At 30.2% G+C, this 27,406-nt stretch overlaps 7 protein-coding genes and 1 long non-coding RNA gene across 11 annotated transcripts; 4 read left to right on the top strand and 4 right to left on the bottom strand.

The window, feature by feature from the left end:
• The first annotated feature begins 6,322 nt into the window (after positions 1 to 6,322).
• Positions 6,323 to 8,546, top strand: LOC128394694 (ectonucleotide pyrophosphatase/phosphodiesterase family member 5-like). The gene is made up of 3 exons (XM_053355050.1): positions 6,323 to 6,853; positions 7,347 to 8,074; positions 8,160 to 8,546. Exons 1-3 carry the CDS (start codon positions 6,511 to 6,513, stop codon positions 8,445 to 8,447), a joined length of 1,359 nt encoding a protein of 452 aa, XP_053211025.1. The 5' UTR covers positions 6,323 to 6,510; the 3' UTR covers positions 8,448 to 8,546.
• On the bottom strand, positions 7,966 to 9,780 carry LOC128394876 (deoxyribonuclease-2-alpha-like). Its single transcript, XM_053355245.1, has 3 exons — positions 9,456 to 9,780; positions 8,571 to 9,374; positions 7,966 to 8,385 (listed from the first exon to the last, which is right to left on the bottom strand). Exons 1-2 carry the CDS (start codon positions 9,778 to 9,780, stop codon positions 8,578 to 8,580), a joined length of 1,122 nt encoding a protein of 373 aa, XP_053211220.1. The 3' UTR covers positions 7,966 to 8,385; positions 8,571 to 8,577.
• A 1,738-nt stretch (positions 9,781 to 11,518) lies between these two features.
• On the top strand, positions 11,519 to 12,948 carry LOC128394703 (probable cardiolipin synthase (CMP-forming)). Its single transcript, XM_053355062.1, has 5 exons — positions 11,519 to 11,664; positions 11,766 to 11,963; positions 12,076 to 12,345; positions 12,418 to 12,547; positions 12,614 to 12,948. The coding sequence occupies exons 2-5, from the start codon at positions 11,772 to 11,774 to the stop codon at positions 12,946 to 12,948; spliced, it is 927 nt and encodes a 308-aa protein (XP_053211037.1). The 5' UTR covers positions 11,519 to 11,664; positions 11,766 to 11,771.
• LOC128394681 (PDZ and LIM domain protein Zasp-like) lies at positions 12,830 to 18,287 on the bottom strand. Of its 3 annotated transcripts, none has more exons than XM_053355036.1 (10): positions 18,022 to 18,287; positions 17,865 to 17,953; positions 17,190 to 17,571; positions 16,484 to 16,661; positions 16,287 to 16,412; positions 16,122 to 16,215; positions 15,787 to 16,008; positions 15,228 to 15,402; positions 14,441 to 14,627; positions 12,830 to 13,703 (listed from the first exon to the last, which is right to left on the bottom strand). In XM_053355036.1, exons 1-10 carry the CDS (start codon positions 18,270 to 18,272, stop codon positions 13,389 to 13,391), a joined length of 2,019 nt encoding a protein of 672 aa, XP_053211011.1. In that variant the 5' UTR covers positions 18,273 to 18,287; the 3' UTR covers positions 12,830 to 13,388. The 3 variants fall into 3 exon arrangements, with proteins under 3 accessions (XP_053211011.1, XP_053211012.1, XP_053211013.1); XM_053355037.1 differs by having other exon boundaries at positions 17,190 to 17,568; XM_053355038.1 differs by having other exon boundaries at positions 17,190 to 17,256.
• An 86-nt stretch (positions 18,288 to 18,373) lies between these two features.
• Positions 18,374 to 22,376, bottom strand: LOC128394714 (PDZ and LIM domain protein 7-like). 2 transcript variants are annotated; one of them, XM_053355073.1, is made up of 3 exons: positions 21,906 to 22,376; positions 19,770 to 19,921; positions 18,374 to 18,530 (listed from the first exon to the last, which is right to left on the bottom strand). In XM_053355073.1, the coding sequence occupies exons 1-3, from the start codon at positions 22,014 to 22,016 to the stop codon at positions 18,389 to 18,391; spliced, it is 405 nt and encodes a 134-aa protein (XP_053211048.1). In that variant the 5' UTR covers positions 22,017 to 22,376; the 3' UTR covers positions 18,374 to 18,388. The 2 variants fall into 2 exon arrangements, with proteins under 2 accessions (XP_053211048.1, XP_053211049.1); XM_053355074.1 differs by lacking the exon at positions 18,374 to 18,530 and adding an exon at positions 19,173 to 19,393 and having other exon boundaries at positions 21,906 to 22,374.
• LOC128394715 (uncharacterized) lies at positions 19,937 to 21,896 on the top strand. The gene is made up of 3 exons (XR_008326443.1): positions 19,937 to 20,102; positions 20,264 to 20,454; positions 20,584 to 21,896. It is a non-coding gene; the product is annotated as an uncharacterized LOC128394715 (long non-coding RNA).
• A 1,385-nt stretch (positions 22,377 to 23,761) lies between the features above and the next one.
• On the top strand, positions 23,762 to 25,032 carry LOC128394709 (DNA-directed RNA polymerase III subunit RPC9-like). Its single transcript, XM_053355069.1, has 2 exons — positions 23,762 to 23,936; positions 24,050 to 25,032. Exon 2 carries the CDS (start codon positions 24,262 to 24,264, stop codon positions 24,859 to 24,861), a length of 600 nt encoding a protein of 199 aa, XP_053211044.1. The 5' UTR covers positions 23,762 to 23,936; positions 24,050 to 24,261; the 3' UTR covers positions 24,862 to 25,032.
• LOC128394711 (adenylate kinase isoenzyme 6-like) lies at positions 25,015 to 26,503 on the bottom strand. The gene has a single exon (XM_053355071.1). It carries the CDS (start codon positions 25,765 to 25,767, stop codon positions 25,219 to 25,221), a length of 549 nt encoding a protein of 182 aa, XP_053211046.1. The 5' UTR covers positions 25,768 to 26,503; the 3' UTR covers positions 25,015 to 25,218.
• Positions 26,504 to 27,406: the final 903 nt, after the last annotated feature.

The raw sequence follows: 27,406 nt of genomic DNA, 5'->3' as shown, positions 1-27,406 counted from the left end.
ATATAGTAATGAAATAATGTCGATAATGATAATGAACCTTGATTTAGTTATTTAAGTTTAATGGTAACAATTTAAAGCTTTTTTTGTATTGGATTTAACTGAAATCAATGTTGATCATTTTGATAATGTTGATAATGATTATGTTATATTGAGTATTGATGTTATTATTATCATCTTGTGATCAGTTGATTGTCAATGATGATGATGATGATGATGATGGTGATGATCAACAATTACCGTTATGTTGTAATATATGAGTTAACTTTAATTTCCTTTTCTTGATCATCTTTCTATCACTCTCACTAGCTCACTAACTCACTTTCTCTCTCTCTCTCTCCATCTTTTAATCATAGTAAAAGTACAGTAGTTAACTTAATCACCCTTAAGCTAATCAAGAATTACTATTCTCACGGTATTCAAATATATATACGATTATTATTATTATTACAATTTAGATGATGATTAAAAAAGATCATCATCAACTTAATCATCATCAACATCTTCAATACAAAAATAGTGTAACAATTTAAAAAGTTTTTTTCATTAAATCAAAAAGAATCAACAAAAAAGAGAGAGAGAGAATGAGAGAGAAACACTTTCATTGGAAACAATTTAAATTGTGTTTTCACCGTTGATTGTTATAATATCATAATAATCATCAGCATCAATATTTAACTTCAATTAATGTTTTCATTTTACATACAAATACTTAATTACTATGTTATTATTATTACAATCAACTAACTAACTAACTTACTAACTAACTAACTAACTATCTGCAACTACAACTACAACTACAATTACAATTACAATTACAACAACTAAATTCTTAATATTATTGATTGTTTGATGTTTCATGTTAATTATTTAAGATAAAAGTTTAAAATTGTGAATATATTATTGATTAACATTCCCAATTGAATGTATTACTTTTAATTAATCCAAACTCATGATCTAATGTAATAATAATAATCATAATATTATTATTATTTTATTGTTAATAATTAACTGATTACTAATTGAAATGATATGAAAATTTCGAAAATTGGAAAAAAAGTAAATAACAATTAACTTTTACCTTAACTTTTTCTTCACTCGATATTAGTTGTTTTCCTCATTAATTTATTATCTCCTTTTTTTCTTCGTGATTAAAACTAATCACAATTAAATATTAGCAAATAGTATTCTTTGGCTAGAGTTGATTTAACAATTTAGATTGTTAAATATGAGTTTTAATTGAGTTAATCAAAATCTTTTTTTCCTCTAAACAGCAAATAATTAATAAACATTTCATGGTACCAATCCAATTGTATTAAGATTTAATGAAGAAAAATTTTTCCTTCTCATTTGCTAATCACAATCAAGAACAACAATTAAGCAACAGAAAAATAATGTTATTAATTGTTAAAAATTGTTGAAACAACAAGACAAAAGAGTTGATCATCTCAAATAAAAAAAGGATCATCATCTTAATCACAATTAACTTACACATTGGAATCAAAACAAATTACAATTTGATTGCTTCGGGTTGTTCAATGATGAATGATTAACCTACTCAAAATTATCAAGTTAATCAACATACAATAATGGATATTAATGATCATAATTGTTGAGAATGGTTAAATTACAATCGACGATCATGTTAGTTTATTGTTTTCCATCAGTTGATTGTTAATTCATTTGGTTAACAATTAAATATGATTCCTTATATTTTATCATTTTTTTTTTTTTCTCATTGAAAATTCATGAGAAACCAATTTAATTCACAATCATTATCATTCATTGTTGACCTTATTTCTGGGTGAACACTGAACATAAGAAATGAAATTAAGCTTAATCATAATAAAATAATGAATGATAATGATTATAATAGTTGAAAAAGTGAAAGAGTTGGAGGAAATGATTAACTCAATTAAAACATATACAAACTCACAGATTGTTAAGCTAAATTGTTGTGAAGAAGAGACTCAAAGGAGAAAGTGAATTAACCAAATGTGATTTATAAATTATTGTTATTTAATTGTGATTAGTTTTAATCACGAAGAAAAAAAGGAGATAATAAATTAATGAGGAAAACAACTAATATCGAGTGAAGAAAAAGTTAAGGTAAAAGTTAATTGTTATTTACTTTTTTTCCAATTTTCGAAATTTTCATATCATTTCAATTAGTAATCAGTTAATTATTAACAATAAAATAATAATAATATTATGATTATTATTATTACATTAGATCATGAGTTTGGATTAATTAAAAGTAATACATTCAATTGGGAATGTTAATCAATAATATATTCACAATTTTAAACTTTTATCTTAAATAATTAACATGAAACATCAAACAATCAATAATAATAACAATTTAGTTGTTGTAATTGTAGTTGTAGTTGCAGATAGTTAGTTAGTTAGTTAGTAAGCTAGTTAGTTAGTTGATTGTAATAATAATAACATAGTAATTAAGTATTTGTATGTAAAATGAAAACATTAATTGAAGTTAAATATTGATGCTGATGATTATTATGATATTATAACAATCAACGGTGAAAACACAATTTAAATTGTTTCCAATGAAAGTGTTTCTCTCTCATTCTCTCTCTCTTTTTTGTTGATTCTTTTTGATTTAATGAAAAAAACTTTTTAAATTGTTACACTATTTTTGTATTGAAGATGTTGATGATGATCTTTTTTAATCATCATCTAAATTGTAATAATAATAATCGTATATATATTTGAATACCGTGAGAATAGTAATTCTTGATTAGCTCAAGGGTGATTAAGTTAACTACTGTACTTTTACTATGATTAAAAGATGGAGAGAGAGAGAGAGAGAAAGTGAGTTAGTGAGCTAGTGAGAGTGATAGAAAGATGATCAAGAAAAGGAAATTAAAGTTAACTCATATATTACAACATAACGGTAATTGTTGATCATCACCATCATCACCATCATCATCATCATTGACAATCAACTGATCACAAGATGATAATAATAACATCAATACTCAATATAACATAATCATTATCAACATTATCAAAATGATCAACATTGATTTCAGTTAAATCCAATACAAAAAAAGTTTTAAATTGTTACCATTAAACTTAAATAACTAAATCAAGGTTCATTATCATCAATAACCAATTATTTCATCTCAAAGCAATTAACTAACGATCCAGAATACACTCAACACCTACAAGTACGAGTTTTCTAACAATATTACAAACTTAACACTCGCAATCAATTAGATTATTAATACAATTAAAACTAAGTTGTAACATAATTGGGTATTCAATGATCAAATATCAAATATGATTCGATTGTAACAATTATCAATCAACAAATGATCAATAAAAAAAAGTCAAGATATCAGAATGTAGCACATTTGTGCTGAAAAATTGAAATTATCACGATTAATTAATCAATTGCATTTTACTGATTGAACTATTAAATTTTCTGGTCATTAACTCAATCTAACAATAAAAGATACGATTTCAACAACTAGAAGCAAATCACTAATCACGAATCATCATTAACAACTTACAACAATCAAAAAAGTTAATCAGAAGCTCAAACTAAATCAACTTAATCACGATAATAATTGTTATAATATTAAAATGGTTTTTAGTGAAAGTGGTCAGTACATATCGAGTGGTCATCCGTCAGTTAAGGTCACCCAATAGTAAATTAGTGTATTAACAACAATTTGTGATTCCGGGTTTTGATTAGAAGCAAAAAAATTAACCCAAACAGCAGACAATCAATTTGCACAATTTAAATTATCTCAGTTACTTGAATGGTCACTTTGGATTGACCTTTTCAAAGATTGACCAGAAAAACTTTACTGGTCAAGTGCCCCAACCCTAATTACTTTCATTTTTAGTGTAACCTAATGATCAATTTAATCACAACAATCAACGATTTAATCACCAATCAATTTGATTATTATTTTTTTCTGCCTTGCGGACAATTAACTCTCTCACTCATTTTATATAAATCATTGTTTAAATCATGATGGAAACATTAATCAAATCTGATCATCATCAAGCCCAACAATTAACAATTAAAGAGTTGATTAGTTTCCGTTATATTTGAATTTGTTTTTGTTTTAACATTTTAATCAATTGTAAATTGTTTATTGATATTATTATTATTATACAATCAAATCAATTTATATTGTATCAGGTAAATGATTAGTTAATTGTTGGCAAATTAATCATATTCAACTTTGTTTTTGATTAATTTGATTTGGTTTCCTCTTCCTTAACTTTTTGCTTTCTTGATTGTTTGATTTAAATTTCAAAGTTTAATTATGTTCACAATCATAATGAGTGTAAAAGTATCATGCAATTTAATCATAATCAAGATAATTATGATAACTATGATTTACCAGCAATTTAATATCAAGCAATCATTTACAAAGTTGTAAGTATATCAATAATATAATGATTAGATTTAATTGTTTAACTTTTTTTTTTATTTTAATTTCCATCTCAAAGTTAAATCATTGTTATTATCATTTAATAACGTTAATCAAATCTGATCACCATCATTACAACATCATCAAGAAATGTAATTAATTGCTAACAATTAAGAGGGTGAATCAGCTTCCGCATGAAAACAATTTGGTGTAAATAATTTTGTTTGTGAGAAAAGTAAAATCAATTGTGAATTAGTTTTAATTGTTGAATAGATTAACAATCTCTGATGATTAATTTTAATCTTATACATTTAAGATTAGAGATTGAGAATAACAATTTATATGTTAATTGTGACGATTTAAAAGTTTAATCAGTAAAGTTGATCAGGTTGGATTAAAATATAATCCCAAGCAATTAATTGACAACTAAAGGATAACATTTCATCAAGAGTTAAATTGTTGTTTTAAATTGTATTACAATTAAAGGATTTTAAACATGATAAAATATTAAGACAATTTAATCAGTTGATTAAATATTGACCAGATTGGGATTTAAATGGATTGACCATTTACCGTTACAACAATTAATTGGTCATTTCCATCTTGACCCATTTTGACCTGTTCATTGAGATGGACTCATAAGGAATCAAGATGATTTCAAATGTTGATTAAATTTCACAATTAAGGTTCAGTGATTAACTGGAAATTTAAACTGATTCATCTTAAATCAACTCCCACGTTGTTTCTGTTAATTGTTATCATTTTAATTAAAGAAGGAAAATTTTTTTCTCTATCTCTTTCAAATCGTAATTAACATTGTCCATTAACTTTTTAATTTCCTTCTCTTGGTTAACTTATTATACTCACCTGAGTGACCATTGAGTGACCATCTCTCTTGAACTGTTCATTATTTTTATCCAATCAACTTGATCATTATCATTAATTTAGTTTCTATAATTATTGTCTTGGAGTATATTGGAATCAATCAATAAGCTTAACAAGAAAAATAATTGTTTTTCTCAATCAATTTGAAACAATTAAATTAATTTTGTTTTTGATGAGAATTCAAATTGATTTTTTGATTGTGTCCTAAATAAGAAATGAACTTGATTTGGTCAATCAACAGTTAATTCAAGGATGACCATTAAGTGATTCATGTTAGATGAGCTGGTCAATTGAAGTGTTAAATTATGGATTCAATTTAATTGTTAACAGTTGATAATGGTCATTGTCCAGCAAAAAAAAACCAAATTAGTGATTAACTTTTCATTTGCAGTTATTGGTTTTAATTGTGTTGATTATTTTGGTCTCTTACCTTGACCAACTTAACAATTTAGTGTCCAAAAGTTTACAATTAACTCAATATTTTAATTGTGATTAACAAATGGACAAGAGGGGAAAGTGAATTGGTCAAGAGTTTTTGATTAAATGGATTAGCAGAAAAAGATTAAGCAAATTAAATTTAATTTCATTATTCAATTAATTGTTTTCTCTTACTTGTTCATTCAAAGGTAATATTGATAATCAATTGTAATTGTTTGATTGATTTAATTTTATTATATATTTTCAGGTCATTGATTAATAATTTTACTTTTAAATATATTGTATTGATTGTAACAATTAAAGACGAACTCAATTTTTGAGATTATTGTTGCTATTGTCATTTATGATTAGATTACAATGATTGGATGTACAGATAATTAAATTTAATCATGAATTGACCTTGAATTAGATTGTTGTTAAATTGTTGACTAAATTGTTAGTGAATGTCAATCCAATTCGGACAACCCTGTAATTGATTAATTGTTGCTAATTGTAGTCAAGTGTTACAAGTGGAACTCATTTTGTCTCTGTTAATTGTGATTAAGGTGATTTCATTAACTTATCAGAGTTAAGAGTTAATTTAATTGTTTCTCAGTGTACCAATTAAACTGTCACTTTAATCATCAGTCGATCCAATTTAATTCAGTTCAATACTTTTTTTTTCAATCATCTTTTCATAAGTTTAAATTAATCAGTTGATCATCACCAATTAATAAATTGTAATTCTCGTGAAATAATTGCTACTTTAGTCAATTTTATTGATTGTTACTTGATTAGAATGATGATAATTAATTACAATTTAGTTAACTGTTTATGTATTTTGTTAACAGTTAATTGTTCATTAATATCGAGTAGCAATTTAACCAAGGAATCAACAGTTTTACAATCACCATTTTATCAGAAATCATTTCATCAAAATCGCGATAATCAATTGATTAAATTGTCCAGATTAAGACAACAATTAGTGGTAATTTCTTTTGATGGATTTCGTCATGATTATATTGACACATTCAATACACCAAATCTTAAATCAATGGCAATTAATGGAGTTCATGCCCTCAGGGGTTATTATCCTGCTTTTGTCACCAAAACATTTCCAACTCACTGGACTCTTGCCACAGGTAAACAATTAAACTAATTAATATGATTAACTTTCATTTTGTATGACCGATTATTATTGGTTAACCATCATCTTAATTGTTTCCACAATCAATTTCTACCATAATTAACTGGAAATTTGTTGAAGTTACAATTAAGGTACAGGTTTTCATTGTGAGATTTGATTAACTTAATTATCTTTAAGAGGTAATTTTATGTTAACCTTATCTTATAGTAATTGTAGTTAATTACTAGATGTTGTTATTGATCAATTAAATCAAAATCAATTACCATTGAACATATTTAAACATGTTTGCTTTGATAAGGGGAAAATTAAGTTAATCAAAACGGAAACACTTTGATTGTAACCATTGAGATGATTAGTTAATCATGATTAGAGTTTGTAACTATTAATATTTGAATGGTTTGAAATTGATTATCAATTACAATCAATAAAGGTAAAGGGAGAGTGAGAGGGTGAGAGAGAAGGGAATTAATTAATTAATTGTGTTGTAGGTTTACACGAGGAAACTCATGGATTAATTGACAATCGTTTCTATGATTTACAATTTAATGAAACATTTACGCGGTCAAAGGTTGACCATAAATGGTTTGGAGGTGAACCGATCTGGTCAACATGCCGACGACAAAATTGTTCAGCTAATGTCCTTTTCTGGCCTGGAAGTGCATCAGTTAATCAATCTAATGGAAACCATTTTAGTTTACCTTATAATGAGACAATCAGTTTATCGGATCGATTTGATTATTTGATTGAATGGATTAACTCGGGTGTTGATTTAACGATGATTTACTTTCATCAACCGGATCAAGTTGGTCATGAATTTGGAGTCGCCTCTGAACCAGTTCGTAGTCAGGTTGAAACAATTGATTCAATGGTTGGTAATTTAATGATTACCTTACGAAACTCGTCTAGATATTCAAATGTTAACGTTATCATCACCGGTGACCATGGGATGGTCAATTTAACCTCCAACGGGACAATCTATTTGAATGATTACATTAACTTGACCGATATTTCAGTTATCTCCCAATTAGGTCCTGTGGCCAGTTTATTGCCCAAACCTGGTAAATTTGAGGTCATCTATGAGTTATTAAAGACCAGCGGTAATCCCAATTTTACCGTTTATCTGAGGAAAGATATTCCCAGTCGATTTTATTACAAAAATTCACTTCGGATTATGCCGATTGTGATTTTCGCACATGAAGGATACACGATTGATTCTGTAAGTTGTTTAATCAATGGTAACAATTAACAACAGGTCAAAATGTTTTCTAAATAATCTTTTGTACTTTGATCGTCTTTTTTAGGCTCCACGGGTACGACGAAGACGTAAAGTGGCCTTTCATGGGTACGATAATTTACTTCCCTCTATGAGGCCGATCTTTTTTGCCGAAGGACCAGAATTTAGGAAAAATTATCAAGTGGAACCTTTTAATTCTGTTAATTTGTATTCACTTTTTTGTCACATTTTACGAATTCAACCAGCGCCAAATAACGGGACCTTGAGCTCGATCAGTCATATGTTGTCCAAATCTAGTCAATTGTATCAAAATTTAGAAGATGAGAAAGAGCAAAAAGGTAAAATCTACGATTAACTGTCGATAATCAAAATCGATAAATTTGTTTGTCAATCACAAATGGAATAAGTTAATTTTCTAATTGTTTCTTATGATTAAAGAGGGAATATTTTTATACCAAAATGTCGATTCTGTAATTACTTTTGTACTAATATCGTCTTGATGGTGATCTGTTATTACTACAAGATTCAGTTTCTTTGATTAGTGATTTAAATAAGCGCCAAACTTGGTCGTTTTTAAGACAAACAACACCACCGCTTCGTTTATATTGTGACCTCATTCTGTTTATATCACCGATACAAGTCCAGTGGTTACTTGAAGTTTCTGTCTTGGTAATTGTCCATTTTGAATGATCTGAGGTGAATTCCCAATCAACTGAGGCTGAACGATTATCGGGAAAGTTAATTCTCAATGATTGGATGTTGATTGTTTGCTTTTTCCTTATGGGACAAGATGAATTTAATATCCCACCAGCACCTCGTCTCCATGTTTGTGTGTAAAGGTCACTTTTCAGGGTTGGACTGATTTCTTCTGAGTAAATGTCAACCAAAACCTTTGATGGTTTACTGAAAGCTAAAAATTCATCAGCTGATTTATCAGTTCCGGTGATTTTTGTCTTTATAATTTCATCGCTGATACTTTTCCGTGATTGGAGTGGTGATAATAAACTTTGGAAATATTCATTGTCACTGGGAATGGTTTTGATTAAATTGTAATCATAAATGTTTGGCCGTAAAAAGGTCAAGTGACGGCCAATTTTACTTCCTTCTGATTGAGTTTGGAAACTTAAACACATCGACAATTGACCATTTTCTCGGCCAGTATCGGGATAATTGTAACTTCCGTTGAAAAGAGGAGGGAAATTAGGAACTGAGTGTATTAACCAGAATCCCGATCTAGAGTCCAAAGCAAGAACACCCTTAGAATGAGCATAATAACTGTTACCTGGAATTGGAAGCATTTGGAAATAGAAAAGTTAACAAACAATTAGACTTTAACATAGATAATTATCAAACGAAACTGTACCTTCGCTGTTGGGTGGATCATCATTCCAGGCTAAATAAGTGTAATCACGACGATTAGAGTATAATGGTGCTAATGTTTTACCCCAAATTGAGTCTGCACTATTAACTAATCGTCTTGACAATTTCCAATTTTCATGTTGTTTACTTGTGATCAAACCATAAGTGTATCCATTTTGTTTATCACCATTTGAATTGTCTTTGGGAAGTTTATAAGTAAAAAACCAATCAACTGATTTACCAGTTTCGTCAAGACACTTAATTGCTTCAAACGGATCCAGAAAGCACAAAAATAGGCACATAATCAATGAACAATTTAAAATAATCATAGTGATTTTTTAGATGAATATAAATCAGAAAGAAATTGATATTTACCAGATTAATAGTATTTCCAAAGTTACAATAGTAAAACAAAATCTAGAGGTCATCATATGGTAAACCTGTTTTTCAGCAAACGGAAAAATTGTAGACCAACTGACTAAACCAATAATTATTAATAATTAACTGGTTGGAAAACATATTGATACACAATTAGGTGGATTAAAATAATCCCATCTAATTAATTACTCGTAAAGAAATGAAAACAATATTAGATTGACAAATATGTTTCTCTTGATTAGACTCATTCAATAATTCAATTATTGATTAAATTGATATTGAGATGATTGATCATTGAGAGAAATTAATTTGAGGAAAAAAATAACAATAAAAGTCGAAGAGTTGATATTGTAGGTCGAAAATGTGGAATACAATTAACTGATTGTGTCTTTTTCTCGGTAACAATTAAAAGTAATTCACTTACCGGTCCAGTTTTTGCGAAGGGTCACCCATTGATGAACTATTGGGTCCACGGGAAATTGGGGCTTCAACATGCTTGGTAATTGAACCAATTCCGAGACGAGGTGAATTAGATGGTGATATTGGGGTTGGTGTTCCAATTGTTCCTGATTGAACTTCTTATTGTTCATTGGGGATAATTAAACATTCACAAAATTAATTAAAAAAATTGAGAGAGACAATTAAAGGACAATTAGGAGTAAACAACAAGCTCTAAATTAGTATTACAGCCTAAAGGAGGTGAGAAATTTGGATAATCAATTAAGAAGCGGTAAAGCGGTGGATCGGTTAATCGCCTTGTCATTTGATTTCTTTGAAATAATTAACACTTTTTCTCTCATTTTATCGATTAAATTGTTACAACAGAGAATTAAATTTAAACATAATCAATTAAACAAAAAGAATATCATAATTACCTTTCTGTTTACTTTGTTCTTCTTCTAAAATCGCTTGATAAACAGCCGAATGCTTATTAACGGGAGCATCAGGTTTCATAAAATTAATTCTAAATCAACACATATCAACACATAATTAATCATTGAGAGAAATTAATTTGAAACAATTAAAACTTACCCCATAACACCAGGAGCCAATTGCTCCGTATGAGCTTGAAGAGTTTCCTTAATGTTACTCTCAGAGTATAAGTTAAGTGGTGAATTGAATTGTTTATGCACCAAAGCGGGAAGTCTAGGGTTACCTCCGCCGATCCCACCGACCCCACCGAATGGTTTCGCAGCGGAGTTGTGTCCAGTTCCGATGGGTCGAGGTTCCTGAACATTTTCACAACAATTACAAAGCAAAATTAAAAAAAATCGAGGAAAAACAATCAAAGTCAAAGGGTTGATATTGAAGGTCGAAAATGTGAATACAATTAACTGATTGTGTCTTTTTCTCGGTAACAATTAAAAGTAATTCACTTACCGGCCCAGTTTTTGCCAACGATGTCTTGGTAAATGTTGCTGGTGGTGTTGAATTAGATGTTGGTGTTGAGTTAATTGTTCCTGATTTAGGTAAATCACCAACTGCAGTGACCGTTGGTCGCCAAGTTAATGTCCCACCTCTGATTAGATATAACAACAATTAAGAGATAATTTGATGATACAAATATTAAAAACCGAATCAATTCTTATTGAGAATTTCTTAATTAAAATCTTGAATTGAAAACTTTTCTCTGAAAATAAAGTCTATTTATAGAGAAATGAGCGTAAGAATATCTCCAAGTTATTTCTACGAATTGTTTACAAATTGTTTCTGAATGTGATCAATGTGATAACATTTTCAACTAATTAATTGACATTTAAATTGTTTTTCTGTAAGAAATTTGATATTCTAATTAAATAGTTCAATTGTTCATCTGTAGAAATTGGAAAAATTAGGTAAATCAATTCTATTCTTATTTGTTTTGTTTTCTATTTTCTCTTTCCATTTTTCTGTTAAATTGATTGTTTACTTTTCTCTCTTCTAATTACACTCGTAGATTTCAATGTTATTTTCTTCCAAGTTAATTAATTATTCTAAATGTTGTTCACCTGTTCATCCATTGATCAGTGGTCGGTGGACTCAAGTAACTCATGGTAATTTCAAATGTTTCCATGAAGTAAATGGCAATAAAAGTGTTCATAGTCTGAAGAGATTTGATCTCAGAAGTAATTTTAATTGTCTCGAAACTATTCAGGTTTGTATTGATTATTATTAGAATGAATTTTGTTCTAATTGTTTTGTACCAAATTTACGAAATTTAATTATCAGTAATTATTAATTTTCTTTTTATTGTTTTTTTTCTAAAGATTCGCCAGTTATCAAAGAAGTTCAATGACAATTCTCAGACCGATAAAAGATCAACAGTGAAGAATAATAAATCTGAACAGTTCATCTCTCTTAGCCAAATGGAAACGGAAATTGGACAAAACGATGAAATTAACAAAAGAATCTGGACCATCCCTAATGGCCTATGTTTATTCAGAATACTTGTCTCTCCGATTGTCGCCTACACAATCATCAACAATCAACCTGTTGCATCGGTTGCGATTTGCATAGTTGCCGGTCTAAGTGATTTTGTGAGTTTTAATCATCAATTTAAAAGGAAATAATTTCTTAATTATCTCATCATAATTAAACTGATCTCTCAGGCTGATGGATTCATCGCTCGTCGATATGAAAGCCAAAAATCAACACTCGGAAGTATAATAGATCCAGTCGCTGATAAAATTCTGGTCACAACTTTATTTCTATCAACAGCAATTAGTGGACAATTACCTGGTAAGTTATTACGATTAATTCTCTTAAATTTGTCTAATTCTTATTCTACTTTTTAATCATTTACAGTTTTATTAGCTTCCATTGTAATTGGACGAGATTTAATCTTGATTCTTGGTGCAGCCTTTAAGCGATATCAGTTAATGTCCCAACCTCGCACGTTATTACAATTTTTCAATCTCAAAGGATTAAATATGGAGGTTAAATCATCAATGATTAGCAAATGGAACACAACATTTCAATTTACTTTAATTTCTTTAACAATTGCTTCACCAATTCTCAATATAAGTGATAGTATTTTTTTAATCTACTTTCAATATCTAGTCGCCACCACAACAATTGCTTCTGGAGTTGATTACATTTTCAATAGAGATAAATATATTTCTTCATTGAAACGAAAATGATGAAACGTAATTTGGTTTTGTTTGTTTGTTTGTTTTTCGGACAATCAGGAGAAAAGGCGGAAAAGGAAATTGGACAAAGATGAAACAATAGAGTAAAGGTGAGAATAGAAGGAAAAAGAATCACAATTAACAGAGAAAAATTGAACAATTTATCAATTATTTGAGGGATTTTAATTTTCTTTTCTCGTCTTTTTTTTCAAAAAGTAAGACTTTTTAATCGTTTAATTTAATATCTCTCATGATGTTTCACTTCCTTAGTTAAATATTATATTAATTTGATTGTTTTTCGGTTTTTTTCCTCTTTGATTATTGGCACTTTTAGAGTTGAAGATTGCATTTGGACCTTGGGTGGCGGCAGCGGTGGTGTTGGCAGAGAAATCGTTTTTATATTTGTCCCGTTGGTTTATTGTAGTTTTTAAGGTCATCTTTTCCGTTGTCGTTCATCTTGCATGACTTTTACAGAAAGGTCGACCTCCTTTGGCAAAGAAACTTTGACCTTCCAAATTTTTATGGCAAATGGTACATTTAAAACACGTTGAATGGTAATTGTTATTCAAGGCTTCCACCCATCGGTCACCAGCCTCAATTGGGAATCCACAGGCGACACATTTAGTGGTAAACAATTCGTTCCAATCTTTTTCGCAATAGGGAAGGCCATCTTCGAGATAGAATTGACTATTACCAAAGGGCCTTTTACAGTAATTGCAATTAAAACACTCGGGGTGCCATTGTTTTTCCAGAGCCATCAAGCAATCCTATTAATAGAGTCATAAAGGAAGAGGAAGTAAAAAGAAAATGTCAATCAATCAAATCTTAAAGTGCAAAAAAAGTCTTAAATATCTGTGAATTGTCAGTATCATCAAAATGTAAACCAAAAAGAAAACCTAAATTGTCACCAAATTTACAGCTATTAACGTTAATTGCGACCAACCACTTGGCTAGTACTAAAAATAGATTCATCTCATCAAGGGAAAACTCATATTAACCTTTTGAATCGATTGAATCGATTGAATTGTCTCATTCTCTTTTTTTTATTGTACTTTTCGTGCCTTATCCTTAATTGTAATGCCTACACACACATAACAATGTAAAAGAGAACAATCAAAATGAATTAATCTAATCAATCTTAACAACTAATCCATGGATTAGTTTTAAATTCAACCATGGATGTGTTGGATAAAACAAAGAAACAAAAACTATCAAGTAACAAGGAATTAACTAAATCATCAACCATTGCCTTTTAACAGAAGCCAAAACAACTTGATTTGCATTTTTCATCTTCCTCTCTTTTATCATCATCATCATCTTCCTCTTTCATCTTCTCTTTCTCCCTGAGAAAAACTAATTAACTTAACTCATCAATTTACTCCCATAAATATAACTTGCGATACTGAGTAAGTTACTCAAGTATTTTGTCCAACAAGAAGAAAATTAAAGAAAAAGTTAACAATCTGTTGATATTAGAATTAATTGTCTTCAACAATTAACTTACCTTTTTAATTCTAATTCCACATTTAGCACATATTGGTGCCAAATAGGATTCGAAACAAACTTCGCAATAAAGTTCACCTCGTTCCTCGACGAATCCAATGTCCTCCAGTAATCGGTGACAACTCGCGTTCGCACATTGAAAATGTTCAGGGCACCAAGTTTTTCCTAAGGCCACAATGAACGGACCTCTAAACAGTTTCGAGAGAAAGAAACAATTAGTTAATTGTGAAATTAAGCGTGGAAATTTTCGTGCCAATTCAAGTTACAATTAAAGTTAAGTCAGTTGATCGAAAGTTTTGTTTTTAAAAAGTTTGTAAACTTTTTCTTCTCATTGAAACAATTAATTCAATCAATTTAACTTGATTGCCAACTGTTGGTTATTAAATTGTTAGAATCTGATTAATAGAAAGTTTCTCAAGTTAATTGATTAGATTTTGGATGATTATTAGTTGTTTTTCAATCTTTACATTGTAACTCAATTTCTTCATGCTCATAATTAAGATTAATAATCTAATTACCTTAATTTTGAGATTAATTAACTGATGATTTCCAATGATTTTTAGAAGGCCACTTTTTAATTTAGTTAATTAATTTCATCTCGATTTTTGGGAATTTAATTTAATTTGTTTTACACTTTTACGTTTTCATGTTGAATTTAAAGTAAAACTAATTAATTAAAATCGCGACCTAACGACTCAATTACGATTTCTAAATTCGAAGCACTAAATTAACTTTCGATCGAGAAAACTGACCAATAGAACATTTGTTTTTCGATAATTACACTTTACCTTATCGGTGAACCACAACTCGAACAAATGGGAATTCGTATTCCAGGACCGACCTGAGGCTTTAGTTGACCTCGACCTCGACGAGGAGCGGGTCGAGAACCGGGTATTGATGATTGACCGATAGTGGTTGGTGTTGAATTGGTGGTAGTTCCTGACGGCAAGTTTACATTGGAAGCTAACGAAGTAATTAATCGGGTTAATATGAGATAATCAACATAATTAAATTGTAACTCATCTGATGGAGACAATCAACTAAACTGATTTATAATTAACTGAATAACTAATTAGCAATACGAATACCTAATTGGTCAGTTTGGTCAATTTTTTGTTTCTTTGTCTTAATTAAATGTTATATATAATTAAACTTAACGATTGATTAATAATTAACAATTTGATCATATGTTTGTTAAAGCTTCGTTTATTTTTAATCGTTTGTTTAGTGTTAGAATTGATCATCGCTGATAATTAGTTAATCGTGATAAGTGTTTATGTTATCGTTTTGTCTGTGTGATCGTTGATTTAATAATTGTAATTTATTTTCTTAATCATCGATAGTTACTTGCGTTACTTGGTGTTGATATTTTGGGAGGCTCATAGGTGCTCATTGGCCTTTGACCTCCGGGCGGAGGGACAGGTCTAAATGTTGGTGGGCCAGTTGAAGGTGGTACCATTGATGGGGTGGGCATTGAACCAGGTAATTGGGTTGAAATTGAAAGTGGTACCTCTGGAGTACCAACCGGGGTCACTGGTTTCGGTGGGGGCCAAGTAAATTTGGAACCACCTTTTTGAATTGATCGTGAAAGAAAATAGTAAATCAAATGAAACTGTTAATCAGGTGATTACAATAATCGATAAATGAAACAATTAGAACAATTTGAAACTCGAAACTCGAACCTGAAACATCCTTGTGAACATCTTGTGATGGAGCAGTGTAAGGATGGGGATGACTTTGATAAAGATTCGGCGATTGAGATCCCATTGGTTTGTACTATTATCGAGATAAAATTGTGGATTAAATTATTTTTCAACAATTAGAATTAGTTAATTATAATCGTTTACCTGTGGTTTAGGTGCAACCATAGGAGGTGGAGCCGAATTAACTTGATTCATCATCGGTGTTGTTGTTTGTAAAAGTCGAGGACTTTGAGGAGCATCAACATGATGGATACTTCCAGGGCTTTGTTGCTAAATTGCGAAACAAACACAATTAACTTGATTGTTGATTTACATTTACAACCTTATTTTTCATATCTTACATGCCAAGGTACTGCCCCAAGGACGGAAGGTGATGTAGGTCGATCTATTATGCTCGAAGGTTGCGTTGGTGAGGGTATCGTGATTCGTGGTGAACTCATCTTTCCAGGGGTCGGTGATACATTCTGAGGAATCCCTCCGATTCCGATGATATTTGCATCCTTTGGTATTGCTGCTCCACTGTTATCATTAGAAATCAATAGTCAATCAATTAATTATTACAAAGACAAACACACTAGTTGATTAACTCATCAAGATCATTCAACTAAATAGATTACAATTTGGTTTCATTGAATCAGTTTAATGAAATTGTTACTTGAAAGTAAATCAAATCCATTTGAAATCGATCAATGTTTAATCAATGAATAAAATTAACTGTTGATTTACAAACAATTATGTAAATGTTTCACTTTCTATTTATTATCATTACTAATACTTATTGGAATGAATTTTTTGGATTCAATCCAGAGAGAAATTTTTTCGCAACTAATTTTCATGATTAACTAACTGGAAATGTTGATGCTCTGTTAATTGTTATTCATTTATATAAATTTACTTTGGTTAACATTTTTCACTCATCAAGATTGACAAAAAACACAAAATGTCTGTTATATTATGTAAGACAATTAGGGTTACACGTGTTATCATTTGGTTGTATTGGCTGTTTTTCTGATTGTTATCGTTTAATTGTTGTGGTTAAATACTTACGGTCTTACGGTAACTGGTTCAAGGTTTGATTGTCCAGTTGAATTAGCCAAATGTTGAGCTGCTTGTCCTGCATGAGCATCGCAATAAAGTTTATCATTGACATTAAAGTAGCCTACGTTCTTAAGGGATGTCCCACAAGTGGCACATTTGAAACACTCAGCGTGTAAGGATTTATCTCGAATCCGACAGAAAACACCGGTAATTAATCCACCGCATTGACCACAAGTATTAATTGATGATTGTGAAGGGTCACCCATTGATGAACTATTGGGTCCACGGGAAATTGGGGCTTCAACATGCTTGGTAATTGAACCAATTCCGAGACGAGGTGAATTAGATGGTGATATTGGGGTTGGTGTTCCAATTGTTCCTGATTGAACTTCTTATTGTTCATTGGGGATAATTAAACATTCACAAAATTAATTAAAAAATTGAGAGAGACAATTAAAGGACAATTAGGAGTAAACAACAAGCTCTAAATTAGTATTACAGCCTAAAGGAGGTGAGAAATTTGGATAATCAATTAAGAAGCGGTAAAGCGGTGGATCGGTTAATCGCCTTGTCATTTGATTTCTTTGAAATAATTAACACTTTTTCTCATTTTATCGATTAAATTGTTACAACAGAGAATTAAATTAAACATAATCAATTAAACAAAAAGAATATCATAATTACCTTTCTGTTTACTTTGTTCTTCTTCTAAAATCGCTTGATAAACAGCCGAATGCTTATTAACGGGAGCATCAGGTTTCATAAAATTAATTCTAAATCAACACAAATCAACACATAATTAATCATTGAGAGAAATTAATTTGAAACAATTAAAACTTACCCCATAACACCAGGAGCCAATTGCTCCGTATGAGCTTGAAGAGTTTCCTTAATGTTACTCTCAGAGTATAAGTTAAGTGGTGAATTGAATTGTTTATGCACCAAAGCGGGAAGTCTAGGGTTACCTCCGCCGATCCCACCGACCCCACCGAATGGTTTCGCAGCGGAGTTGTGTCCAGTTCCGATGGGTCGAGGTTCCTGAACATTTTCACAACAATTACAAAGCAAAATTAAAAAAACGAGAAAAATCATTGTAACCGAGAAAAAAAACAACAATCAAAGTCAAAGGGTTGATATTGAAGGTCGAAAATGTGAAATACAATTAACTGATTGTGTCTTTTTCTCGGTAACAATTAAAAGTAATTCACTTACCGGCCAGTTTTTGCCAACGATGTCTTGGTAAATGTTGCTGGTGGTGTTGAATTAGATGTTGGTGTTGAGTTAATTGTTCCTGATTTAGGTAAATCACCAACTGCAGTGACCGTTGGTCGCCAAGTTAATGTCCCACCTCTGATTAGATATAACAACAATTAAGAGATAATTTGATGATACAAATATTAAAAACCAAATCAATTCTAATTAATCTTATCAACTCTAATTATAATTAACGTAGAAAAAGGTTAATCATAATTATCTGGTTTCTATTAGTTAATTTTGTTTTTCTCTCGCAATCAAACAAATCAAAATCTCTCATAAATAAATACATAAATAACTCTAATCACTAATCAGTCCCTTTTGGTTATAATTAGATTGTAAATGTCAAATTGTTGTTAAAACATCATCAACATTGACATGATCATCAACTTAATTCAGTTGAAACAATTTACAATCATAATAATTTACTCTCATTCTCATTTTTATTTTATTTCCACTAAATTGTTACCATTTTTCACCTTCGACAATTAACAAATTGTCTTTGCAATTTCATCTCATTTTTGATAAAATTTAAATTCCGAATCAATTAATAATAATTAGTAAGAAAAAGTTAAATTGTTATACGAATACAAATTAATTAATTTCTTTATTCTCATTCCTTTGCCAATCATTAGATGATTAAAATCTAATCATTTAGTTAATTTGGTTTATCCAATTTGATTAAAATTCATTTATATATAATTAACATGATCAATATACTTAAATTAAGCATTAAAATTTCAATTAAAAGTTTAAATTGTTAGCAAAATTTTCAATAACGAGATTATAACGGTAAATCCGATTGTTAATTCTTGTTTTGTAATCATAATCATAATTAACGGTTGATTTGATTGCAATTGATTCCTGATGAAGTTTTTATTTTTGATTCAACAGCCGATGACAATTTAATTGTTGTGACGAGAGCATTTGATTTGATTTAAAATAAAGATCGACGACACCTAAATACAATAATTAATAACAACAATTAGGAAGCAAATTAACTGAACACTAATATAAATTAACGTAACAATCAATCAAGAAAACAAGACGACAATTGAAAACAAAAGTAAATCAAATCAATGTTAATCTTTTTGTTAATTTACAATTAAAACGCGTAACTAACAGTTAATTACCACAATTTAGTAAATATTATTACTCCAATTAAAGTAAATTCAATTGATTATTTCTTTTCGTTCACAATTTCGCAATTACGATTAATTGATTTCTTTCTCATTCTGAAACTTTTTTTTTTCTTTCATTTCTACTCAAACATGATAATATATTGATTCTTTTGACGATTAAAGTTTAAGCAATTAGTTAATTGTTACTATTTACCTTTGAACTTGAAGGTCAAGATTATTCTTGGCACTTTTAATCGCTTCCTGGGCTTCATGATGTAACATTTCTTGACCACTCGAAGAGCCGATTTTAATTATGAAATCGCCGACTTGTAATCCACCTTGTTCAGCTAAACTTCCAGGGTTAATCTGTTAATCCAAAGCAAATTAACTCATTTGATTAATTGTTTTTCTTTCTTTATCAATTCAACAACTATCATCATTAATCATATCTTATTGTGTCTCTCTTATGAGTTGATTGTTGAGATTTTTTTCCAATTGTGTCACCTTGATATTGTTTTTCTTTTCCAGTTCTAATAATAATCTACAGGTAGAGAAGATGATTTCAGGAACTTCGATCAATATTCTCTCTCTCTCTCTCTCTCTCTCTCTCTCTCTCTCACTGTCTGTGTTTTTCCCTTTATCCCCTGAGGCATTTGTTTTTTTTTTCGATGTGTTTATGTTACATGTACTTTTCGTCTTTTCCTTAAGGTTGTTTTCGTCTTCTCTTTTCGTTGGTTGGTAATAAATACTCGTTGGTGTGGTGGTGATGCTTCAATTTTTACTTTTCCCTCTACTCATCATTTCTAACCCAAGGGGAAGACCTAATTTTGGAGTAGCTTGGATTACGTTGGTAACCATTTACACAAACACATAGAAGTCAGAGTGAGCAACCAAAGATGGTAAGTGGTATGAATCGTTTTCATCATCATCATCATCTCTCTTTCTCTCTATCATTCTCTTTCTTTCTGTCAAAATTTTCATCCTCATCCTTATCATCTCTCTCTCTCTCTCTCTTTCGTTGTCTTCAGATTCCTTCTCGATTGGTTTATACTCTATGCTGCCAAGTTAAGAGCAAAGCTAAACGGGAACACGCATCGGGATTGTTAACATTTTACACTCAAGAATCTCATCACCATTCAGGATTTTTCGCCATCTTTTTCATCATCATCATCATCATCTAAATCTAAATCTTCAATATTCATCTCATTCTCATAATCTACATCTCTTTCTTTTTCTTTCTTTCATCTCTTTTCATCATCATCTTCCTCTTTCTCTTTTGTATTTCTATTGAATGAATGTAAACAAAATTGAGATAAAAATTCAACTCATTGTAAGGTTGATTGTCGACAATTTCATTAATCAACTTGGTTTACTCTTAATTTACTGATTTACTTCATCTTCCCTTAAACTTTTTCCTAATCAACTTGGTGATCTTGTTTTCGCTTTCGTTATCTAATTAACCACCACACTCTCATTTAGACACCGGCTCCTTCATCTCAGAGACTTAATTGAAGTTGATGTTGTCACTGATTATCAATGAGGTAACAATTAACTAGACAACAACAGATAGATAATGATAATCAACTGAATTGACTTTGATTTAGATGAATTGATGATAAAATGTTGATACAACATTCGCTGGTCAATTGTATTGTCTTAATTGTAAAGGTTTAAATCATTTCAATCGGTGATAATTAAGGTTAAGCTGCACTAGATTGATCAATATCAAGTTTAAATATTTAATCCATCATGATAGATACAGTCAACAATTAACACTAATCAACAATCTAACCCACCTTAGTGTTGAATTTTGAGATGAATGAAAAAAAGATTAAGGTAAAAAAAAACAATGTCAATGTGTCAATCAAATTGTTATGGTCAAGGACAATCAACTGGTCAAAGTTGAAATGATCAAAAGTGATCCTTAATTACTGACATAATCGTGTTAAATTGCATACAATTAAGGAGATGTTGGGATAAATTGAGAAGCTAAAATATCACTAACTGATTTTGAATGTTAATCATTGACAGATTAACTATTAACCTTTATTTTCCTGACCAATAACTTTAATCAATTACAACAATTAGTGAAAGACAGACACAAGAAAAAGGCAACAATTAACTTAATCACTTGAAATGAAATACAAAAAGAAAACAAAATTAATGATGATCAAGAAAAACCAATTTCTCAGCTCAAAAGTAATCAATCAAATGATGATTAAGAAAAATGAACAATCAACAATAATTATAATCACTTTGAAAGAAAACAATTGTAAATTGTTAAGTTAATAAGGGAAATAGATTCCTGTCACTCTCTTAATTGTTACAATCAAATTAGTCAGTTAATTACCTTTGAAACTGCTAAAGGTGTTCCCCAATCCTTACCACCCTGTAGCCTGAATCCCCAGGGTGATGAAGCATCACCTCGGTTCATCCGAACGGTAATTAATTGTCCAGACATGATTGAAGTTGATCAGCTGATGAGGGAGAAGAAATTAACTTAATCACAACAATTAGGAAATCACAGAACAAAAAAAAAGTAGGAAAGAAGAAGAAATTTTTTTCTTTCGAAATCGAAGTTAACAATTAACAATCAGATGATAATGATGATGATTATGAAGATGATGAGGTAACACACACAATCCAAGAGTAAGAGAAACAATTTAATCAACAATTAAAGTAGATGGTAGGGAAAGACACATAAAAAGATGGTAAACAATCAAATTTAATTGTTGCTTTAAATGTGGGGAAAAAGATTCAACAACCAACCAGAAAGAAGACAAATCAGTTCTCTCTGGTTCGAGAAAACCAGAGATCTAAAAATGAACTAACATGATGATAATGGCGAAGATGAGAGAGAGAGAGAGAGAGAGAGAGAGAGAGAGAGAGAGAGAGAGAGAGAGAGAGAGAGAGAGAGAGAGATAAAAAAGACAGAAAGAGAAGAAAAAGAGATGATGAGGATGATAAAGAAAGAGGAAGAGAAAAAACTTTTCAACAGTTTGTTCTGATTCGATGTTACGTTTTCTTCTGACGAAAGAAATAAAGAAAGAGAAAGAGAGAGAGAGAGAGAAGAGAAGAGACGATGATGATGATGATGATGATAAAGATGAAATGTACAGTTAGATGAAAAAAACGTTCTAAAAGCTTGGAATTATCTTCGAGGCGTAAAAATGTCTTGATATTTATTTCGTTACGAAAAAGTCGCCTAATCATGTTGATCATCTTGATCATCACCTCTAAATTAGTTTGTTAATTGTTGTTTGATTTGTGGTTAGAATTTGATTCTTAGCCCTTAATCAAGATTCGTGGTGATGATTAACTAATGAAAGCTTGATGAATTATTATTACATAATAATTAACTGATAATGATTGTGTTCAGGATGATGATTAAAAGGAAATGATTAATTTAACGTTGATTATGTTTGATTTTAATTGTTTCGATTAACAATTTTTAGTCTATCATTGTAAATTCACTTAATTAGCATTAAAAAAAATTCCTTATAGCTAATTTTGGAATTTAATTCTCTTCACCTTGATTGTTAATCTTCTTAGTGATTTACTTGAAATTTGTGTTTATATTTATAACAATTTAAACTAAATTTGTTTCTCTCTCAGAGCAATTTATTTAACCCAAAGAGTTAATAGCTGATTCGCTCGAAGCTAAACTTGGCACAGACAAACATAATTATAATTACCAACAATTAACTAACTAATCTAATGAAAAAAATGTGCTCATCAAGTGGAAGGAAGAAAAATTCACCAAATTAACTAAATTAATTGTGATTCATATGCTTCACAATTTATCAAATCATCGTAATAATTAATGTTAACACAAATTCACAAAAAGGCAAATAATAATAATAATTTCCTTTAATTCCATATAAGTATCGATAATTATAGAAAATCTGTTAATTGTTAATTTATCAATTCGATATTAACAAATAAACGAACTCAATTAACTATTATTGATCATAATTTCCGATCCATAAATTAATTTCCTTTATCGAAAAAATTAATCATTCAAACTCTCTTTTCACCATAAATTGATTAACAATCCCAATAGAAATTAATTTCTTTCAATTGTTTAAGTTTAAATTTCTATTGATAATTTAAATTGTTTCATTTTCACCGAGAGATGGAGCCACTGAAACTCTTTTTCTATTTGGATAAAAATGATTATCTAATTAACGATCACTGTTTATATTTTATTTTCCTTTTTTAATTTCTTAGTATCGACGTAATTTTGATCTAATTTCGTATTTTAATTGTGTCTTCTAGTCCCTTGTAGCCCGTGAGACGCCACAAGAAACCGTCACGAGGAATTTGAATCGACCGGTTCATGAGTTTCCCTCGAGTTGAATCAAAACCATGGATACAAAAAGTGAGTTTATTTGGTTTTGTCTCATGTGTTTTGTTTAAATTGTTTAGTTTTGATCAATTTAAATTGTAAATTGTTCACTTGTTTTCTTGGTTCTTTTTCTTTCTTCAACTTAGTTTATTGTTAAGTTACAACATTAATTATCATACAAGAGAATTTGAGCTTTTCGCTGGTTCGTTTACATATTATCTTTCTTGGAGATATTTTTTCTTGAAGGTCCAACAAAAGTGGTTGTAATTTTTTTGGGGATTTTCAATCAAAGGTGTGGTGGTGATTGTGGTAAAGAGGAGAAAAGAACAAAAAAAAACGAAAGAGAGAAAAGAACATAATGGAAATAATCAAGAAACCAACCATTTTGTGTAGTAATTATGAAGTTTTGAACATATTGAAGGAGGTAAAGGAGAGTAAAAAACATAAGGATCAGAAAAACTTGGCCACGGTGACATATGAGGCGCTTAAATATTTGGAGGAGACCAATGTTTGTGTCTATCAAAGTGAGGATACAATAAGAGCTTTTTTACTTGCTATCAAAGCAAAAGGTATACGACTTACTAAAGCCGAGAAATTACAGTTAATTAACAATCGACCGGCTACTTTGGTAGAACTTCAATTATTAATTGAGGAAAATGAGGAGCGATTCAGTGAAGAAGCGCTTAACTTGATTCTGAACTTGGTTCAAGAGTATCTTCCAGGAGATCCTAATCAAGAGACAGCTGAGATGCCAAGTGATGATGAAGAGGAACAAAATGGAGGAGGAGGAGTAGGAGGAGAAGGTGAAGAGGAGGAGGAGGATGATGACGATGACGATGATGATGATGATGATGATGATCATGTTGAACAAGAGAAGGAGGGTGGTGATCATGTGGTAAAGGTGAAACAGGAGGTGGAAGACGAAGAGGATAAAGAAATTCCTATGGATTCAAGTTGATTGGTTTTCTGTCTTATGGATTGCTAAATGATGAGATTAATGTACAATGATATAAAAAAAATTGTATAATATCATCTTACTTGTTGCACATAATGATTGCTTTTGTTAAGATTTTTTTTTGTCAAAATGTTTTATAAATAGAATAAAAAAAAGTTATCAAACCCCTTTTTTCACCATTTAATTCAATCTCTGGTTTTTTTTAACTCATCAACTTTTTCTTAATATGATTGTGATTATTTGTATTATTGCGATGAAAAGCAGAAAACTTTGCTTTGCCAGTTCCCGTCATTGCTTTTACGATTAGGTGGATAAATTGTGTGTATGTTTGTGTGTATGTGTGAATATTTGGTTATTGGTTTATCTTAGTTCATCGTAATGACGATTATTGCGACATTCTATATAATCTAGAATGTGATTTACATTAGCATCTAGATCATCAGGTTCATCGTTGTTCAATTCATTGATCATATCTTTCTCAAAAGTTGCTTTTGCCTCATCCAAGATGACTTGAAATATTTCACTTTCCATGTTGGTATCAAGCTTTTTCTGTGAATAACCACGATCCGATAGACGATCAAATAAGGGAGTATTGGAAGTGCGTAGAACGAAAACTTGGTCAAACCAATCGTCAGGGAAAAGGTCACAACCATGAAAATCAACAATGACACCACCTTGATCATCCTCCATGATAGGCCTCATCTGTTCAACAACAGCATCTTCATCCAATACATGACATTCAAGTGAATGATCATATTCAATGTAAAGTTGCCTTTCAGCAGCAAATTCACTTACATTGATGTATTGGTAATTATGGAGGGAACTTAAAAGTTTCTCACAAACTGAAGTCTTACCAGTACCTGGAGTTCCGGTAACCAAGATATTTGCATAGCGACGGACACTGGCCATTCCTTGGTGGGAAAACAAGATGAAAAAAAAAGAAGAGCTAAAGATGAGAAATGAAGATGATGATGAAGATGGAGTTTTGGTGGAGTTTGACGAGAGAAGAGGAAAAAGGGAAGGAGGACAAAAGAAGAAGAGATTGACAAAACTATCAAATGAACGAGTAACAATCAACAATAGAAATTAAATAATATTAATCGATAAACAATTTACTAAATCTGAGAGTAGAAAAAAAAAATTCACAATAAAAGTGGAAAAATCAAACATTCCAATTGTGAAGAGAAATTGAAGATCCATTAGAAGCGCCATCTTTGGGGTAGAAGAGAATTTACCATTTTTGTTCTTCTCTCTTTTTCTCTTTCTCTTGATATTTCTTTTTTTTTCTTTCTTTAGTTTCTTTCCTTGATAACAATTGAATGGATAATTATTATTCTCTAAGTTAATAGGAATTAGTTCAAATGTTTCAAGAACAAGAGAAAGAGAAAGAAACTTGAACAACAAAAAAAGAAAAAGTTCCAACCAAGAAACTTGTTTTTCGAAAGCAGCGCCATCTGGGGGGTGGGTTACATTTCGTTTTGTATGTCAAGAGAAAAAAAGAGAAAGAGAGAAAAGAGAGAAGAAAAGTAAATAATAAAATCTCAGGTGAATGCGAAATGGAATTAAACACAAGTTAGAAGGTAAATGGGCGCGGCTCTCAGGGGAAGAAATGATTTTTCTTTTTGTTTAGAAGGTTAAAGAAAAGAGATAAAAAAAAAGAGAGAGACAAAGATATAAATGAGAAGGGGAAAAGGTGAGTTTAAATTAGAGAAGAGAAAAATTCCGAAGCTCCTCCCACTTCGGTGGGAAAATTTTTGTTCTTTTTTGAACCGCCACCTGTTGGTGGAAAATGAGACGAGCGATAAAAAGAATATTTGAATTTTCCGCGCGCAACGAAAAGTTTCATTTTCGTAGTTTCGAAAAACTTTTCCTTCTAATGACCAAACAATTGAGAGCAAATTAAAATTTCAACCAATAATTTCATTTGAACCTTCAATCAATCATATACATTGATTCCAAGCATTGATGATCAGTTGATTAACAGGAAGAAAAAACCAATTCGATCAAAGCAAAAAGGTTAAGTTTTTCATTTTCGATTAGTAAATAATATTGATCGAACTTTGGAAAAACTTTTCATGTATTCGAAAGAGTCTAGAAAATTTATCACAGAGAATGTGGTTAGATTAGTTGATGTAATTTAATTGAAACTCAAGAATAAGAGTAATTAAATATTCAACTGTCCAAAAAAAGTCTTCAAACGACCCCAATGACCTTGACCTATGATAACATTGATCATTGATTTGTTGGCAGGTTAACTGGTTCGAAGTTATTAAAAAATCTTTCTAATTATCGTAGTTAATGATACTGATGAAAAAAGAATCGAAAAACTAATTAAACAAAAAGTTGCACATTTCATTTTAAATGTAATTGAAAGTTTATTTTGAATTAGTTTGTAGTATCATTAACAATCAACTTATACACAGAAAACAACAAAAGAATCAACAATCAACCCAGACAGAATCAATAATTAACTGTATCATAATTCAAATGATCTATTTTCAAATGATAAACAAAACTTTTTTTTAGCTTCATCAATAGACAATGAAAT

This window comes from Panonychus citri, unplaced genomic scaffold, assembly GCF_014898815.1.
Source record: "Panonychus citri isolate SS breed McGregor unplaced genomic scaffold, ASM1489881v1 Contig00140, whole genome shotgun sequence".
NCBI classification, from domain to species: Eukaryota; Metazoa; Arthropoda; class Arachnida; order Trombidiformes; family Tetranychidae; genus Panonychus; species Panonychus citri.
Note: the sequence above shows the minus strand (reverse complement) of the source record. Positions and strands in the feature narration are given on the sequence as shown.